The 17,927-nt window shown below is 31.6% G+C and overlaps 1 protein-coding gene across 1 annotated transcript in view; it reads right to left on the bottom strand.

Moving 5' to 3' along the window:
- LOC129802912 (uncharacterized) overlaps window positions 1–17,927 on the bottom strand; it is a 55,975-nt gene that overhangs the window by 26,622 nt on the left and 11,426 nt on the right. The window contains exon 2 of the mRNA XM_055849121.1: window positions 7,613–8,026. Within this exon, the coding sequence (XP_055705096.1) occupies window positions 7,613–7,712 (100 nt within the window). The 5' untranslated portion in view covers window positions 7,713–8,026. The remainder of the gene's footprint in view (window positions 1–7,612; window positions 8,027–17,927) is intronic.

Here is a 17,927-nt window from a genome sequence, read left to right on the forward strand (position 1 = left end):
CGAGCGTTTCCTCATTCATTCCATTACGTCCCTAAACAAACAAAAGTCATATTTTGACTTAGAATTTAGAATATTCCCTTTAAATGACTTACTATTATTTTCTCTGCAATGTACGGAAATGTAAGTAATGGTCATTGAAATCTCAAAAAATTCATAAATAAAATATGTTATTATATTGCAAAGTAAAATTTTTATGACTTGTCAAATTAATTTTGAAATGTTTCTTCGTATTTGAACACTAAAGATAGTGATTTATTTATGACCTGTTTTATTAAAAGTGCAAATTTTTAATATCAATTTTATGAACGAGTTCCACAAGTTCCTTCCATTGCACTTAACCATCTCTTATTCAATATAATTTTTAAGATGTGGAAAACTATAAAAATTAATGAACAATTTGTATTCATTAGTTGCAATGAAAAGATCAATTAAAATAGTGCGATGCCTAGAACTTCAATGCGTTCGCTTAAGAATGTTAGTGTATTTTTTGAGCGCAAAAATCCATATTTTGTATCTTCTAGAAAACAAACAAAAAATGATTTGAAACACCTCCAATGTGGGCACTAAACAATTTAAAATAGACGATACGGGGAATTTTTGCGTTGGTTTCTTCAGCATTATTAGTTTTTTGGATAAAATATACACACATAGCCGTTGGTGCGGAAAAAGGTGCGCGGGCAAAAAATCATCTGAACACCTATGACAAAGCCTCCAGATTATTGAAGAAGAAACTTACAAAAAAAAAAGATCAATGGGCGAAATTTCATTGTGATTGTGTCTATATTAGAAAAATTGTCTTTTCATCTAATTCTATTTGATATTGTTGGTGTCTCTCCTTTTTCAATTCACTTGATGACCTCGTGCATATTTTAAATAACACTTAAGACGCCCACTTACATTAACTTTCTGTCTTATTCGTGCATTTTACACATATACACTCACAAAAAAAAAACTATGTGCAAAATTGTGGTGAGAAAATGACTAGACTACAAATAAAGATTAAAATCTTACACCATTTCATTCTTAATATACTCGACATGGTCAACTTCATACATGGGCATATCACAGGAAGACTTTACTGATGATGTTAGCGGTATATTCATATTAATTTTTTTATCATAACTCTGAACTTTTATTGTATTCTCAACACTATCTAAAATTTTTATGTTTTATTAATATAAAAAGCCATTAAACATTGCAGATGATACCAGTTGCAAGATATTCAAATATAGGAAATTTTTCGAAATTAGTAAAAAGCTATATTCATATCAATGTTATAGGAAATTTTGCAATAGATTATAAAAATAATTAACAACAGATAAATGCAGTACACTACTTCCGCTAATTCACATGTGCAATATCTGTCTCAATCATTTCTAATTCCCGTATTTGATTAATGAGTGAAAAGCACCTGTGCTGCCGGTTCTCACTCAACATTGCAAGTGACCTGTTCTGCATGTCAATTTTTTTTGTCAATTCGGTGCATGCTCGCTAGTGGCAAAAACACAATGTGCAACAGTTTAAGAAAAAAACAATAATTAGTAATTTATAAAAGGACCGATTTCTTAAAAGAATAATTTTGGAAATACATTCCATAAACTAGGGTAGAGTAAGCCCTTTTCGTCACCTTAAGGTTTGATACTCTTGTAATTCTTCCAATTTTTGTCGAAATAAAATGAATTTTTTTATACAAATGCTTTGAAGCCTTGTCTCTCTATTGAACCAGGAGACTTCCCGGGAATTTTTGGACATCGAGTTGAAAAAATACATTTTCTGCAGCAATGCATCTTTCAGTACTTCTCGCCACTTTGTAAACACTTTTTCGCCATTGTGTAAGCACTTTTTCGCCACTTGTTTTTAATTGAATTTTAAGAAACAGCAGCTGTCGGAAACTCCCAAAATACATGGTACAGTACACTGATACTATACTCATTAATACTCATTTCGTAGTTCCATGAGCTCATAATTTCCTTAAGAAGTGATTTTATTTGTAGGTGGCGAAAAAGTGCTTACTGGCGAAAAAGTACTGACTCTACCCTATTTTCATTGTATACTCGTCGTATAAGCTTTACATTTGAAAGTACATCTTCGTAGTCTTCTTTTTTTGCCATTATTAGAAACAGTGACAAAAGCTCAAAATTCCAAGAGCCAAAATCCCGAAACCCAATATCCTGAATCCCAAAATTTAGAATTCTTAAAAGTATCACAGTTGTTCTTATGATTGCACCTGCGCTTAATGAAGACAGTGTCTTCCTTTTCAGGATTTTCATCATTCGGAAGTTCGATTTTCGGAATTTCAGCTTTTGGGATTTTGGCTTACGGGATTTTGGCTTACAGGATTTTGGCTACTATTGCCGAATTACACCATATTACCCTAATAAAATTATTATACAAGAATTGTAGATGGAAATGACGAGACGAATCTTTGATTCGGCCCCTCTCATAAGAGTAGAAAAAAGCCAAAATTCCGAACGCTAAGAACTCGAAAGGGCCAAAATCCCTAAAGCTAAAATCCAGAATGTTCAAAATCTTGAAAGGGATAAAATTGGAGGAAAATGTTTAGAATAATTTCCCAAGACATAGAAAATTTTCCTTTGCCTCCAGTAAGCGCGGATGCAATCCTGAGAGTAGCTATGACACTTTTATAAATTCGGGATTTTGGCTTTCGGGATTTTGACTTTAGGGATTTTGGCTTTCGATATTTTGGCGTTCGGGATTTTGGCTTTCGAGATTTTGGCTTTCGGGATTTTGGATTTCGGGATTTTGACTTTCAGGATTTTGGCTTTTGGGATTTTGGCTGGGACCCAAAAAATATATTTACAAAATGTTTGTAAGAGAGGCTAAAATTTATAATTTGACAAATTTTAGAGATATAATAGTTTGATCTGCACTGAGTAGGCTTGTTGTTCAGACATTTGCAAACATAGCTCATTTTATTATAAACCTCTTAGAAGATCCCTGAATGTCTAAAGTTGTTACTCACATTAAAAACTTCTAATCCAAAATAATGTATTCTATAAAAAAATGTAATTGGAAATATTATTTTCAATTTTTTTTCTGAGCAAATTTTAGGAAAATTTCTATTAAAATTACACTTTTCTCAAAATAACAACTCACAATCATCAAAAATATTTACATATTAGTATATTCAAAAGCAAGAGGCTTGCATGTACCATTAAGTAATTGTTTTGAAACGGAGCCTGAAAAGTTTTGGATTTTATTTTTTGATTTTCATTTTTTGTGATCTTTCAAAATTTAAGGGAAGGGCCATTTGCCATTGATATCTATCCTCAACCCATAATCTTCACAAAATCTTTGCCTTATAAGAAATTAGAGCAGCTAAGCCATATTGCTAAGTTTTCGGTTTGAAGACCCTATAACATTACGAAAACATTAAATGTTTATTTTTTTGAAAAATTTAAATTAGTATACTGAACATCTCTTTGCCATTCTGACAAATTGGTTCCATAAAATCTAAACTTTCGTAAGAATAAAATCAAATTTATGGCTTTTAATGGTAGGGGTATGTACTAAATGATCAAAAAATCGAATTCAGTGAAATAATTTTGTAAGGAAAATTTAAAAAAATTATGCTAATATGCAAAAATTCTAACTAAAATACGTTTGAGTTGTCCATGATTTTTCTCAACTGATTGACTTATATCAAGGAATCGGGTATGTCTGATATGGGCGTAGAAGACAGACGGATAGAGATTATTATCCTGATGAAATTCTGCCGACACTCTCAAACGCGTGGAAAGCAAAATGCATCACTTCAATAAATCAAACTAAAGGATGTCTGTCAAGGGGCTTCAATACTCATGGTCATGGCTCTGCAATTTATTGACAAATTATTGTGCGTGGTTGTATTCCTTATATTTTGGTATATTTTAAAGGTTTTGCAAATCCCAAATTTAGAAAAGGAAATTTAATGCATGATTTTATGAAACTTTCTAAAATTTCTCTAAAGCCTTCATTCTTTCTGTCATTTTATTCACTTAGTTATAAGCAAATCGATTGGCAATTGCAGAGAAAATCACCCGCAAGTGAATTGGACGTGTGATCAAGATATGTTTCCAAAGGAGTTTTTCATGCATGGAAATCCGCCAAGATGCCAAACAGACTCCACATGATGTTTATTTGCTCTTGGGATACTCTTCTCCGTCCGTATTAAAATATCATACATAAGTCAATTGAGAACACGTTTGAGACGTTTGTAAAATTATACTATTGCAGTCAATTAGCCAAGACAGTTTATCGATATGTTTGATGATTTGCAAATGTTTCTCTAGCTTCCTACCATAGATAATCTTTCATGCATCATATCAATTTGGAAGCGAATAAGAGTTCTCAATATCATTGTTTAGTTGACTTCAAAACTAATATTTCGTTATGTTGATGTGTGGTATTTACAAAGAATATAGATGATTTTAGAGGTCACATGCTGTGTTTCCTCAATTTGAGATTTGAAACAGATAACACGCATGTTAGAATCGCTTTTGTTAAGATCATGATCGCGAGAATTATTTACTGAAAATCAATAAGATCCGGAACAGTAGAATATTTCTCATGGTATTAATCATAAATTTTCTTAATGTACACTACATTGTTATGAAGATGGCAGACAAACCGGATTTTACAATGAAAGAATCAGATCTTCAAAAATCTAATGCAGACTTTGAATTTAAGTTGGTTTCGAATAAATTATTTTAATTAACGAATTTTAATTAAAGAACAAAATGGAAGGACACAGGAATGATTTTTAATGAATTTAAATTTGTCTAAATCGGTTAAGAAATAATATTCCTAAATTTAAACACTTATAATATTGAAAAATTATTATTCAATGCAGGGGGGTGACATTAGATCTGAAAAATGCGTCTGATTTTAGTGTAAATCTTTCCCTGTGTTCGTACACATTTCACGATATATCTCCAAAACTACGTAGGCTGCCAATTTGCGGTTTTTGGTTGCCTATTCTATGTTAAATTGGCTTTTATTTTGTATTTATATTTTTTGCTAATTCATTCTACAATGACAGAAAACAGCTAATAAACTCAAAAGTTTTCTCGGCTCGCTAGAAATATATGGGAAACATAGGAAATGTCATGCCCCTGATTCAATGTAATTAGTCTGTATCAAAGAAATCTCCGGTACATGAACGATATCTAAAACACTAAAACATATTCAAAAACGATTTGAAATGTTGAAGGTAATATTCCGAAAACAGACATTTTGAATACTATTTAAAGGCCTACGGAAAAGGTATTGTCAAATTAAATAGTAGATGTATGGGGGGTCCCATGAATACCTTTAACATCTATCTCTCACTATTTAGTCTCTATATCGGATAAAAAGGCGAACAGACCAACGAACGAACGACAAAAATCTTTATGCGTATTTCCTAAAAAAAACTTCAAATTTTTCTGTTGCTTAATTTATTTTTATAAAAAATTTTTTTGTTGTATATTTCCGTAATATTTTGTATGCAAAAGAATTATGGTTTTCTGGCTGTGCTGGTTGTGCCAGTTTGGTCAGAGAAAAATCAAATTTGGTCAGTATATTTAATTTGTTAAGGGGTTTTCGTCATTGCTAACGATTCCCCTTATTTGGTCAGAATAAGAAATCAAAGTTTATTAGCATTATAACCGGTAAAAAATATATGGAGTAAACATAGAAAATAAGACAGCTAGTGCGTCTTCTGCAGTATTCTAAATTAGTAGTTATTGAAATTACTAGTTCACTCGATCAAAATCAAAACTGTCTCAAATTCTTATTCAATAAAAGTGTAGCTCAAAATTTTGATAATCACCCTGGAATTTTCCACATCTTTTCAATACAGTAGTGTTAAAATTTTTGTATGCGTTGACACTATAGGAGTCGCACTGTAACAGTTTAATTATTTTATATTGATTTTGGATTCTAAAAATCTAAGTAATGTAATACTTCTGCCACAACTTTTAGATCAAGAAAAATTCCATCAAATCAAAATTTTGTCTATTTCTTGTTATTAAACGTACGTCTATTTTATTCTTTCGCACTCAAATTAAAAATGAATTTGATGTGATTCTCACAAGAAGAAGAAGAAGAGTGCGGAAGGGTGAGATAAAATTATGTAATGCACTTAATGCCCAACGCACAATAACTTTTGTTTAGTAAACATGTTTTTGACATTTTAATGTGAGTGAGTGAGTGAGATCTAAATCTAGTCATCTCGCTAATTCTCATGGGAAATTTTGAAAACATGTTTACAAACAAAGGTTATTGTACGCTGATCATAAGAAAAAAAGTATGAAAATTACGATTTTTATTAAATTTTCCCAACTTAATTTTTTGTGAATAAAAATTAAGAGTAATTTTTTTGCAAATTAGATCCACTTTCGTACTGGGAATTCGGAAACACCCATAAAGCGTATAAACCAAATAAAAGTTTGTCCTTTATGATAAACTTTGTTCGTAATATATCACTTAGGGAGCTTTTTCTCGTTCTTTTACAAAAAATTTGTTCTTTTTGTTTGGCAAAAATTTACGAACAAATAACAAAATTTCACGAACATTTTTCTGTGTGTTTACGAATCTACGAATAATTTTTTATAAAAGAACAAAAAAATTATCGTCAAGTGATCATGTTACGAACAATGTCTGTGGAAAAATACAAAGTTTTATGAACTTTTTAGTGAGGATTATGACTTACAAGCATTTTGTAAGTTCCTAGTACGAATTCACAAACATTTACGAACAATTTTACGAAGAAAAAAATTTTCTGTATGAAAGTTTTTACAGAAAAAAGATTTTAACCAAGTAAATTTAGTACATTAACTAATAAAAGTTTGCTTTGTTGAAGTAAAAGACAAGCTCGAAATGGTTAATTCCCTTGGCGCCACCTTTAACAATTTTAAGTATTTCTTTAATTGATCCAATTCTCTGATCATCAGAAAGAAAAATATTTAGATCCACAAATGAATATTCAATGGTGTTTGTATGATGGAATATTTTAAGTGTTTGGTGTTTCTTTTTTATTTTCTTCCCTCTTGGTTATATTTGTAAGTATTCTCAAGAATTAACTTGAAGTGCTTGAACTGATGCACTTAACAATTTCTTTCACTGACTAGTGAAAATATTCTTTTCTTTTGTTGCTATTGTCAGCAAGAATCGTTAGAAGAGCTGTGTATTATAGCACATAATTCTGAAGAGAAGTGTACTTAATAAAATTTTAATTATCTGTATTTGTTTTGGGTAAGTTTTAGCTGTGCTTGATTTAATGTACAACCAAAAATTTTCTTCCGAGACAGTTAAGCGCACATTGCCGCGTAGGATGTAATTTTGAATTTCATTAGAGCATTGAATAAACAAAATGAGTCTTTAGGTTATTTTCCTGTGGTACAAGAGTCTGTGGAGGAGGTTGAATGATTGGCACAAGGTTACATTTTCAATTTCAAAACAATTAATTCTTATTACTATATTTTCTGTGGGAAGAATAATTCTAAATTTTTTTCAACATTGATTTCTTAATTAGAATTTAAACACTTTAAGATTAAAAAAAGACATCGTTCTTTAAGCTTGTCTCGAGAATTATTGATACTATGGAGGATTTTGTGATCGAATAACTAACCGATTCTTTTGACGTGCACATCACGGTTGAAGGAAACCCTTGGTCCATTTCCATTACTTTGAGATCTTTGAGAGTCAGTCCGTTGAATTGTAACGTCCATCCTTAGGATCCTAAATCCTCTTTTCAGCTTATGACGAAATTTATTTCACAAAATCCACGTGGTGGGCAGGAATGAGATCACAGATATTAATGCACTGCAAATTTATTCACTTCAGGTTCCAAAGATTACTCTCTGCCAAAATTACTCTCAACACCATCGACTCGACACTTTAAATCCTTTCGCATTATTATGCTGACATCGCTTAACAAATTAATTTTCAATTATGGTGTTAAAAGTTCAATTAATATTTCGTAATTTTATTACTTTTGTCGTTGAGTAAATGAGACACAAACACGTTCAAGATGAAGAATTGCCTGGAAGCAAATAGCAAGAAAAGACGTGGAAATTTTACCATTGAAACTTGTCTCATTTTTAGGATTATTTATTAAAATCACTTTATTGATCGTTTTAGTTGAATTTATTTTTATTAATTTAATTTTTGAAAGCGACAGAAATTAGTGACAATGTTATTAAATTCTAAATTAGGATGAAAAATCTCAAAAGATTCTCTTTTTATCGCCTTAATACTATTTACTACGCATAAATAGGTAATTTACTTGAGATCTTTCCTCCATAGTAGGGGAAAGCGTGCTACCTTCGCAGAACTGAAGCTTCGGACAACTCAATTTTTTCTCTGTTTTATATGAATTAAACTCAGAGCTCTTTTCAGAAAATTTGAGGCATTGAATTTGCTATTAAAATACAATATTATAATGAGATAATTCATTAAAAAAAATAAATTGAAAAAATGAGTTGTTCGAAACCTTCGTCGTCCGAAGGTAACGAGTTTTCCCCTATTTATTTTTGCAGTTAACACTTGTCACCATCTTTTAAATTAATTTGATTTATTATTTATCGTATTAATTTTTAATTACATTTTCAGTGTGATTAAATACAACACTATTAATTCGTCTTCAAGGGAAGGGGCAATAAAATTGTGCACATGCTTTTCATTACGTGTAAATTAATAAAATTAGATATACCTCATACAGATAATATATGAATGTTTAATTTCCTTGTCAGTGTTATCATATTTTTCAACATATACGCAATGAATGTCTAACTATAAATGCTTGATTAAAGGAAGATGTTAAATTTTTCATTTTTTTAAACCATTTTTGTTTTATGTTCTCTAATTTAGTCTTTAATACTTTCAAGTCAAAATCAAAAACGCTTTACTTTACGAAATCAAAGTGTATCCATATATCCTTGCACCCGTAGCAGAGTCAGAATAGACAAACAATTAGAGATATCGATTCGTAATCGTAAGGGGATCCCCTCAAACGTCACCTTTACATCATTAATTTTCATTTGGCACAACACAATGGTTTTACTCCAATTTTAAGCAATGGTATTTCATTATATTCCAAATTTTCTTTTGTTAATTTCCGAATATTGAACTCTTCTCGCACTCTTCATCAAAATAGCTAATCAAGTATTATTGTTACGCGCCTTTTCAGAGGTTCAATTGAAAATGTAATCCTAGATCTAACAATTAAATTAATACACGACAATTTAGACAAGATAGGGAAGAGCAAAAGCATAATGAAAAACTACTCCAAATGACAAGGTTCTGCACGGTGTAATTTTCTGAGTAAATCTATTGATCAGCTCAGAAATCGATTGGATAATTTTACAAAATTGCATTGATGACCTTCGGTGAATTAATTCTGGGCCTGGGTGGGAATTTCATGAATTAATCTCACACTTGTTTTGCTGTTCAATGAACAGAAAGAGACTCCAAAGAGAAGTGGCTACACTAACGTTAGAATTAGTCTCCCAGTCTTTTATTTTCATTTATTCTTGTATGTTTACCCGTGTAATATGATACTACAGCTACAAGTATATAAGTTCAAAAACAAAAGAAATGGGCAAAAAAAATATGCGTCACAAACAACTTGCTGGCGTATATTCTTTATACTTTTGATTGATAGTTAATATCCTTTTAATCAGCAATCATATCAATTTACGTTTTGGAAAAGGTTTATCTGTAGATATAGGCAATATTTTATATCGCTCATTTAAATCATATTATAGCGCTAATAATTAATTATATCAGAATGTATAGATAGTACAAAGTATAATTGAATAGGTCATAGGGATAAGTTTACCCTGTTCAGTATTAAAATATAGAAGAACGATTTAATGCAGGGACACGTTTCTACACTGAGAGAAATCCGAAAACGTTAAAATAACATTCCGGAAATGTTAATATTACCCTGCAGTACTGATCCGAAATCGGTGTAAATATTACCCTTTTTAGATGTATTTGGGGTTAAAGTTACCCTTTTTCATGTTAATTTTACCTTTAAAAAGGTGTAAAATTATCGTTAAAAAACGTTGATGTATTTTTACACCTAAAAAGAGTTAAATTTCTGAGGAAAAAATGTTAAGGCACTCTCTTTTTTTCTTAGTGGAGGACAAAAAGACACTGCTTTTTCGAAAAATATTCGTTTCAAAATTTTAAAAATTCAGCCATTGCAGCCGGATTTCCAAAAACATTTTTGAAAAAAAAATTATGCGATGGACAAAATTAATCATAGACAGATTCATCTGAAGACAAATGAATCTTAATTGCACCCTCTTTTTTTCTCAGTGTAATTACAGTAGACTCTCTCTCAATCGGGTATATGGGGCAAAATGTCATCCAAAATATCACGAGATTTGAGCATCAAAATCATTGTAAATTCCACAAAAAACGCTCAAATATAATGAATCAAGATAAAACAAGAGGAACTTACAGCGAATTTGAACAAATTAGCTTTAAAATCAAACGTGAAAATTGTCAACAAAATTTTGCGCCTGATTGAAAAAGAGCCGATTGAGCGAGAGTCTACCGTACCATTTCTTAGTTTTAAATTAACCTGAATAAATCCATTCTCAATTTCGTTGCTTTTATTGTTCAAAATTACAGGATATAACTCTAGCTACACACGTTACTCTTTCCTAATTAACAGCTTAAGAAAAATAATTACAATTCTTTTATTTTTATTTTCGATAAATACAACTTTATAAATTTTAAAGGTGTTGTACCTAAAGTAAACTTGAACTTCAATTGCTACTACCGAATAAGCGATATCTTTAATTCTGTAATTTATTTTAATATTTTTTTCTTATTTGAAAATTTACTTCCCAGAAAAATATTGAGGTGTTAGTTATAAACGTTATAAATATGATTTGGATAAACTCATAATACTAGGGAAAGGCTTTCAGATAGATCGAATTTATTAAAGGAATGTAAGAAAAATATAAAGTGTTCGAAGCCATAATATGTGCGAAGTTCGAAAGCCTTTTCCTAATTAAAAATTAAGAAAGCAATTTTAATTTACATATTGGTACTCAAAGTAAAAAAAAAAACAAATATAAATGAAAGTTTTTTTTATGTTTCCAAAAAGGGAATATTTGGAAGTTGGAATAACTTCAACACACAGCTGGACAAAACTTTGACATTTCTCAAATTCAGAATCTTCAAAAAATTCTTATAGGTCGGATATGACCTACTCGTCCTTAAAGGGTTAATTCAGAAGAAGTAGCGATGCAGCAATGCACGCACAATATTTTTTCCGCTTAAATTTTTTAAAAAGTCTCGTCAATTTACGTAAATTTATTTCTCTTGTATAAGAAGGTCAGAAGACAATCGTACCCAGTGTATCGAGCATCCGAAAAAATTGTCAAACGTTCTTATGAGAAGAGTGTTCATAAATCTCGGATGCGAGACCAAAATAATAGTCAGAAGGCTCAAATTCGTGCCTCTCGTGAGTGTCACCTTTCTCACCTCGCAACATCTTCAATTTATTGCCAAATCGTGTGTTTAACTGTAAACGTGAGTGAAGTCATTATAGCAATTTTTGGCTGATAAATCACCTCCAGAAACACCCAAAATTTACCATGTCCTTAAAAACACCTCCAACTCCAACAACACACTTGACCCAATAATAAATTCACTTGGAAAAACTCCCACTCAATATGGTGCATGAAAATCTTTAGACATGTGCAAAATTGTGTTCCCGGAAATAGTTACTTATAGTAATGTGCAGAAAATCAAAAAACAGGTGACTCTCTCAATCAGAAGAATTTAAACTAGGAAGTGATTTTGACGGTGAACGGTTCAAATTGGTGAGCTCAATTGTGTCACGAAGTATATACTACAGCCTCCGAACAATGCACTCGATGGCAATTTCAGTTTAATTCTTATCTTATTTTACCTTGTATAGGTCACGAATGTGCTCGACTTTTCTATACAATTCTTACTTCTATGTCTCACAATATCCCTCCTCACATTTCGCTATTTCACTGAACAACAAATCAATTGATTTGATATGTTCAAAAGTTCAAAGCGAACATTGTTTCAGAGCATTCAATAAAATAACAGTTCCATATAGGTTCTTAAAATCATTTTACCAATACACATTTACTAGAGGGAGTACTTGTGAAATTATAATTAAATTTCAAAGTTTTAAATAAAAAACGAAGAATTTGCTAACCGAATTGATATTCTTTATTGTGATACTTTTAATAAATTTATATAATTTATGATATTTTACAGATCTTAAGTTTTGAGAAAAACTATAGCCTGGTGCTTTTCTTTTTCCTGTCTATGTATTCCTAGATGTAGACTAAACAGTTCGAGATAACAACTGCGAGTCTTCGATGAACCTATCTATTTCTCAAGAAAAATGTCTCCAAAAATTTATATTTTTCAATCTATTCAATCAAGTTTGAATTAAATTGAATTAAATAGTGGCTGATTTATTCAAAAGAAAGCCCCTGCGGGTAAACAATTTTTCTCGATGCATAATGCCATTTCGCGTGTTTTTTTCGGTCCCGAAAATGTGTATAATCCCGGGACTGAGTGTACCTCCAGCAAACTGATTTTTATCGATTTTTATATATCCAACAGTTTAGGACTCAAAACTGAATTTGTTGTGCTGTTCAAAAGAAGAAGAATTGTACGAAAGACGTCGCGTCGATAGGAATTATATTCAGCGAGAAAGAAATTTCATGATTTCATGAAATTTCAATGAAATTCATGAAATCCATGAAATTTCATGAAATTTGATTTCATGAAATTTTCCTGATCTAAAAAGTATTAGGGCCATTAAATGTTAAATTCAAAAGATTTAGTGAATTATTTGTATAATATATAATATTATATTTGTTATTTATAAAAACCAAATTTTAGGTAAAATTGATTTTGAAAAAGAGGTGTTTGTAAACGGTAGCAGCCAAAATCCCGAAAGCCAAAATCCCGAAAAGGCCAAAATCCCGAAAGCCAAAATCCCGAAAGCTAAAATCCCGAAGGCCAAAATCCCGAATGTTCAAAATCCTGAAAGGGATGAAATTATATGGGGGAAAATGTTTAAAATAATTTTCCAAGACACAGAAGATTTCCCTTTGCCTCTAGAAAGCGCGGGTGCAATCGTAGAAGTAGCTATAACTCTTTTAAAAATGCGGGATTTTGGCTTTCGGGATTTTGGCCCATTCGGGATTTTGGCTTTCGCGATTTTGGCGTTCGGGATTTTGGCTTTCGAGATTTTGACCGGGAACCGTTTGTAAACTATTTTGAAATATTTTTAAAAAATAATCGATTTATTCGCAATATTTGTCAAAAATCAATATATTTTTTATGTTCACAATATTCCAATTATTCTCGATATTTCTAATGTTTGATAATATTTTCGATATTCGTAACATTCGCAAAATTCGCAATATTCTGAGGTCAAATTTATGAATATAATCAGACAAGGTTTTTACTGTATGAAGCTGACTTTGTCTTCACTGTTAAGAAAAAAGGACAGTGTCACAATTAAGGAAAAAGAGTGTGTTGTATGAGATAATTGATATTGTCCTTGACTAAATATCTGATTATATCCAAACAATCGCCGAATTAAAGAGACAGAAACCATTAATCGACTTCGCCTTATTACATTTAGAATTAGGTTTCGGTATTTGCTAGTGCAATGCCCCTTGTCTAAAACATACCCTAGTCCCAATTATGCAACTAATATTTTTCAAAAATTCCTTTGAAAAGAAAAACCCAAACCCTTCTGAAAATAAATGTAAAACTCTCAGTATATTGCTTATAAAGCAGAGAAATAGAGACTTAATCCAAATATAAATACATCCAATAAATTGGCATTGAATGTACGAATAAAATGGACATAAAATGCGACTGATGCGATTTCTAAACCCTGAACCAGCCGCTACCTCCAATTCAGCCACCCACGTGCCCCAGTGATTCTTCCTTCGGAAACGACACAATTTCTTTTCAATTTCTTGGTTGAATCTCTGGCGAACAAGTTCGACCGTTCCGGGGAGCGTAACACAAACAGTGGCATCTATTTCTGTAGTCATGACATCATTTTTCCACACGTAATTCTCTCTATTTGCACGTCGAGTGCTTTTGTGATCGCGTCTTTAAGTGTCAACATTGCGGTGACTTAAAAAACGTGATAAATCAACTTTTTATGGTTGAGGGTGAGGGGAAGAAAATTCACATTGTATTCATTTTCACTCCTTTCTTTGCAGGCTTTGCAAACTAAAGCTGGATCAATTAAAACCGATCGTTCAATGAAGAAATTCTTTTTATCTTATCAATTTCGTGAATAGAACCTGATTTTTTAACTAGAATTCTTGAGTGGTTCAACAGGTTTGTTTTTCTGTACAGACCGTTGACCGATAAAAGATAGTAATTTGTAATACAAAAGTAGAAATTTAGTGTTGAATGTGAGAATATGGGTAATGCTTTATGTTAACCGACTAACAGGGAAGAAAACTAACTTTAGAATATGTTCACACCTTTTAAATTTAATATATATTAATTTCGATCTATCACATTGCATTGACTTTTTAATTAGCTTTTTGGAGAGATAATGAGCTAGCTAGATTTTGCGTAAAAGAATAGACTTCCGAAGATCGATTTCGAAAGCACAATAAAAGATATTTTACTTCATGTTTCGTTCAATTGGTGTGTCTGAAACACTTTCCTCTCGTTCAGTAATAATCTTTCTGATTTGAGAGCTCTCTCTGGTTTAGGTTTTTATTCTGTACCGATTCGAGTATATCACAGAAAACTTACCCAAAAACCCGTTGGAAGTTCGAACATTTAAACTGTCGAGTTAAGTGATCAAGGTCATCAAAAGGACATTTATTGTAATGAAATTGTAATTCAAACGTTCTGCCATCCTGAACTTCCACAAAACTACACATAAATCAACTTTTACAGCAAAGGTTTCAACACTATTATTGACATTGTTGTTAATTGAAGTGTCAAGAATTCTGAAATTCGAAATGACAGAATAATCAACGCTAAAGTGGCGAGTACGTGAACTTGTACTTTAGGCTTCCAACTGACCTTCGAATAGGTTTAGCTTGGTTTTGTCTCTTCGAATTACTGAAAGGAGCCTTTTTGTTCGAATTTCGAAAAGTCTAGAGTGCCAACAAGTGTCATTGTTTATTGTGCAAAACAGTTTCAAAATTCGAAATTCAGTTTGAATTCTTCAAGCATCAACAATTTTTATGCAAATAGTGTATTATTTGCCTTTAAGCCAAGACATTATAGAAGAATCCAATCCCGGTTTTGAATGAACAGTCTGTGTACTCAGAGTCGAATTTGGATTCTACAAAAGTGTCTTGGCTAAAAGATAAATACAATCTATTTCCAGAAAAAGTCGTTGAAGTTAAAAAAATCCAAACAAAAATTGCAAAAAATTATGGAATTGCACTCTAAGAAGTTCCAAAAGTATTACATCATGATTACGTGAGAAAAATTGTTATGAAACAGGAAAATACTAACCTATCTTGAGACATGAGACATTTTGTATCTAATTTTTAAATTTCCAAATTGTAAAAACAAAACGACTCTGTTCAAAGTTGAAATTTACTTGTTCGCTTCTGGAGTGTTCTAAGTACTTCCTTTTCGAAATTTCAACATTTTCAACGAACAGAGTGATAAATTATCGAATTTTCCCACTTTGACAGTAATTCTAGGATAGGATTTCTTTTTTCAAATAATCGTTTTGCCGATTTAAATTTTCGAACATCCAACGGTTTTTAGGATATGGAGTTTTCGTTTTCACCTCAACTTTCTGTATTAGCGCTTAGTATTCAAACTTCAGTTTCTTTTTTTTTTATATTTTTGCCTTAAGTACGATTTATATCGGGAAATTATATTTCAATTTAGATTTGATTTATCAAGCTTTTGAAGTGAAGAACGATAGGATACTGCTTCGTATTAATGAATTTATCTAATTTGAAAAGGTGTGCGCGCAAAACCTCATACTTTCAGACATTTCAGACTTCCACACATATTCAGGAATCAATATTACAATATAATGCAGAGAATTAATTGTTTCATGTTTAATTCTGTAAAGGTGCTCCAATTAAAAAAAAAATTTGCTTAGTTCTATAGAATGACCCCAATAGACACCACGATTATTTCTTCAATCAACATTGACCTCTGCACAGAGCAATTTTGAGAACACACCCACGACATCGCGAAAATATTAATTCCTTTATCTCTGCCACATAGCCATTTTCAGAGTGCTATTCTTACGTCATCGCCGCGAAATTGGTTCTCCAATGCAAGAATCCACTTCGGTGATCTCTCACCAGGTGATTCATTTGCAATTTTTACCATGCCCACATGAAGGTAGTTGGGATCTATATAGTCTCAATGACGCTTCTGAAAAACTTTTTAGATTTATTTATTTTCTTCATAAAAAAGTCTATCTCGAGGAAGTAAATTTTAAATTCGAATTACTTAGCATAAAGTCAGATAAGACTCACATTATTTCTGTGAACTATTTTAACTGGAAATATATGATTCTCTATATAGGAACATCTTCATGAAATGTCGAGGAAATATGACTCATTAACTTTATTGAATGCCTTTTCAAGTCAATCTTGATCTCAAATCCATGGTACTCTCATGGATTTTCATCACTAGAGCTTCTGGGATATCTTAAAGGGTAGCAAAAAACTTGTTGGTTCTTCACAAAAACGTAGAATTGCTTGTGAGATGAACAAAAGACATCAATAGGCGACGAACCTCCAAGAAAATCTTCACAAGTATATAAATATAATTTCGTAGCTCACATAAAACAGTCCAATGGCTTCTGGAAATTCTTTAGGTGTACTTTTTTTTTATTAGCAATTGTTGGACATCATTTAATGCTAATAAGACTGTTGAACTCCAATGTGTGCGCATACTAAAAGCCGTCTATCCTGTTTTCCTTTTCGGAACCCTTTCTAGGTCAATTAATCCTTGTTTACCAAACATAATTGTGGTTGATGGCAAGGGAGACAGAAGGGGGAAGATGTATGGCAGATGTCGAAGAAGCTACAAACAATTCAGAACACTGAGAACAGGTGAGTCTCGAGTACATATTTCTCAATTTATCCATCCATAAATTCAACTCACTGGACTGGATGCAATTGCTATGGGTCCACCAAGAGCCCAGAATGAAGTGGTTGTATAACAATTTTATAGACTTTGAGATGGTGAGAGGTCATATAGCAAATAATAATTGCAAAATCATGTTCAACATGGTCGTCGCGAGATGTAAGAAAATACCATGTGAGCATTTTGGATGAGAGATGGTGAGCGGAAGGAAGAAATGGAAGCAAATGATCCGAACATGAAGCACTTTGAGATGCTGTGTAGCAAATTAGATCGCCAGGTAAGTTATTAAAAAATCCAAAAAATTGTTAATTCAAAAAAGACAAAAAAAAACATAAGGACTGAAAAAGAAATCTTCCAAGAAATTATTCGTGAAAGAGTTTATAGACTGTCCCTGGGTTAGAGATTTAAACTCAAAATCCACCCAATAAATCGCACTAAATTGATTTAATTACTTGGGCACTAACACAAAATATACACTAACACATAATTTTCCGCCAAATTAGCACGTTGAAAAGACGAAAACGTAACCGACAAGACAACAGAGGGAATTACCATTGAGGTAATGAGCGCGTACACAGTCATTTGAAATTCAAAACAGGTGAAATTGTAGTGCAATTGAAAAAAGAAATGCGGTGGCAATTTTTTTTGTTGATAATTCTCTTCCGCTGATTTTTACAATTGGATCATTTTTTCAAACAACCTCATTAACACCCAAGTAAGATAACATTTTAAATAAACAATAGTTTTATGTTATATAAAATTTGGATTTTTTTTTCTTACTGTTTCATTATGGTTTCTCAGAGTGATTTTTA

Source organism: Phlebotomus papatasi, chromosome 2, assembly GCF_024763615.1.
Source record: "Phlebotomus papatasi isolate M1 chromosome 2, Ppap_2.1, whole genome shotgun sequence".
In the NCBI taxonomy this organism is placed as follows: domain Eukaryota; kingdom Metazoa; phylum Arthropoda; class Insecta; order Diptera; family Psychodidae; genus Phlebotomus; species Phlebotomus papatasi.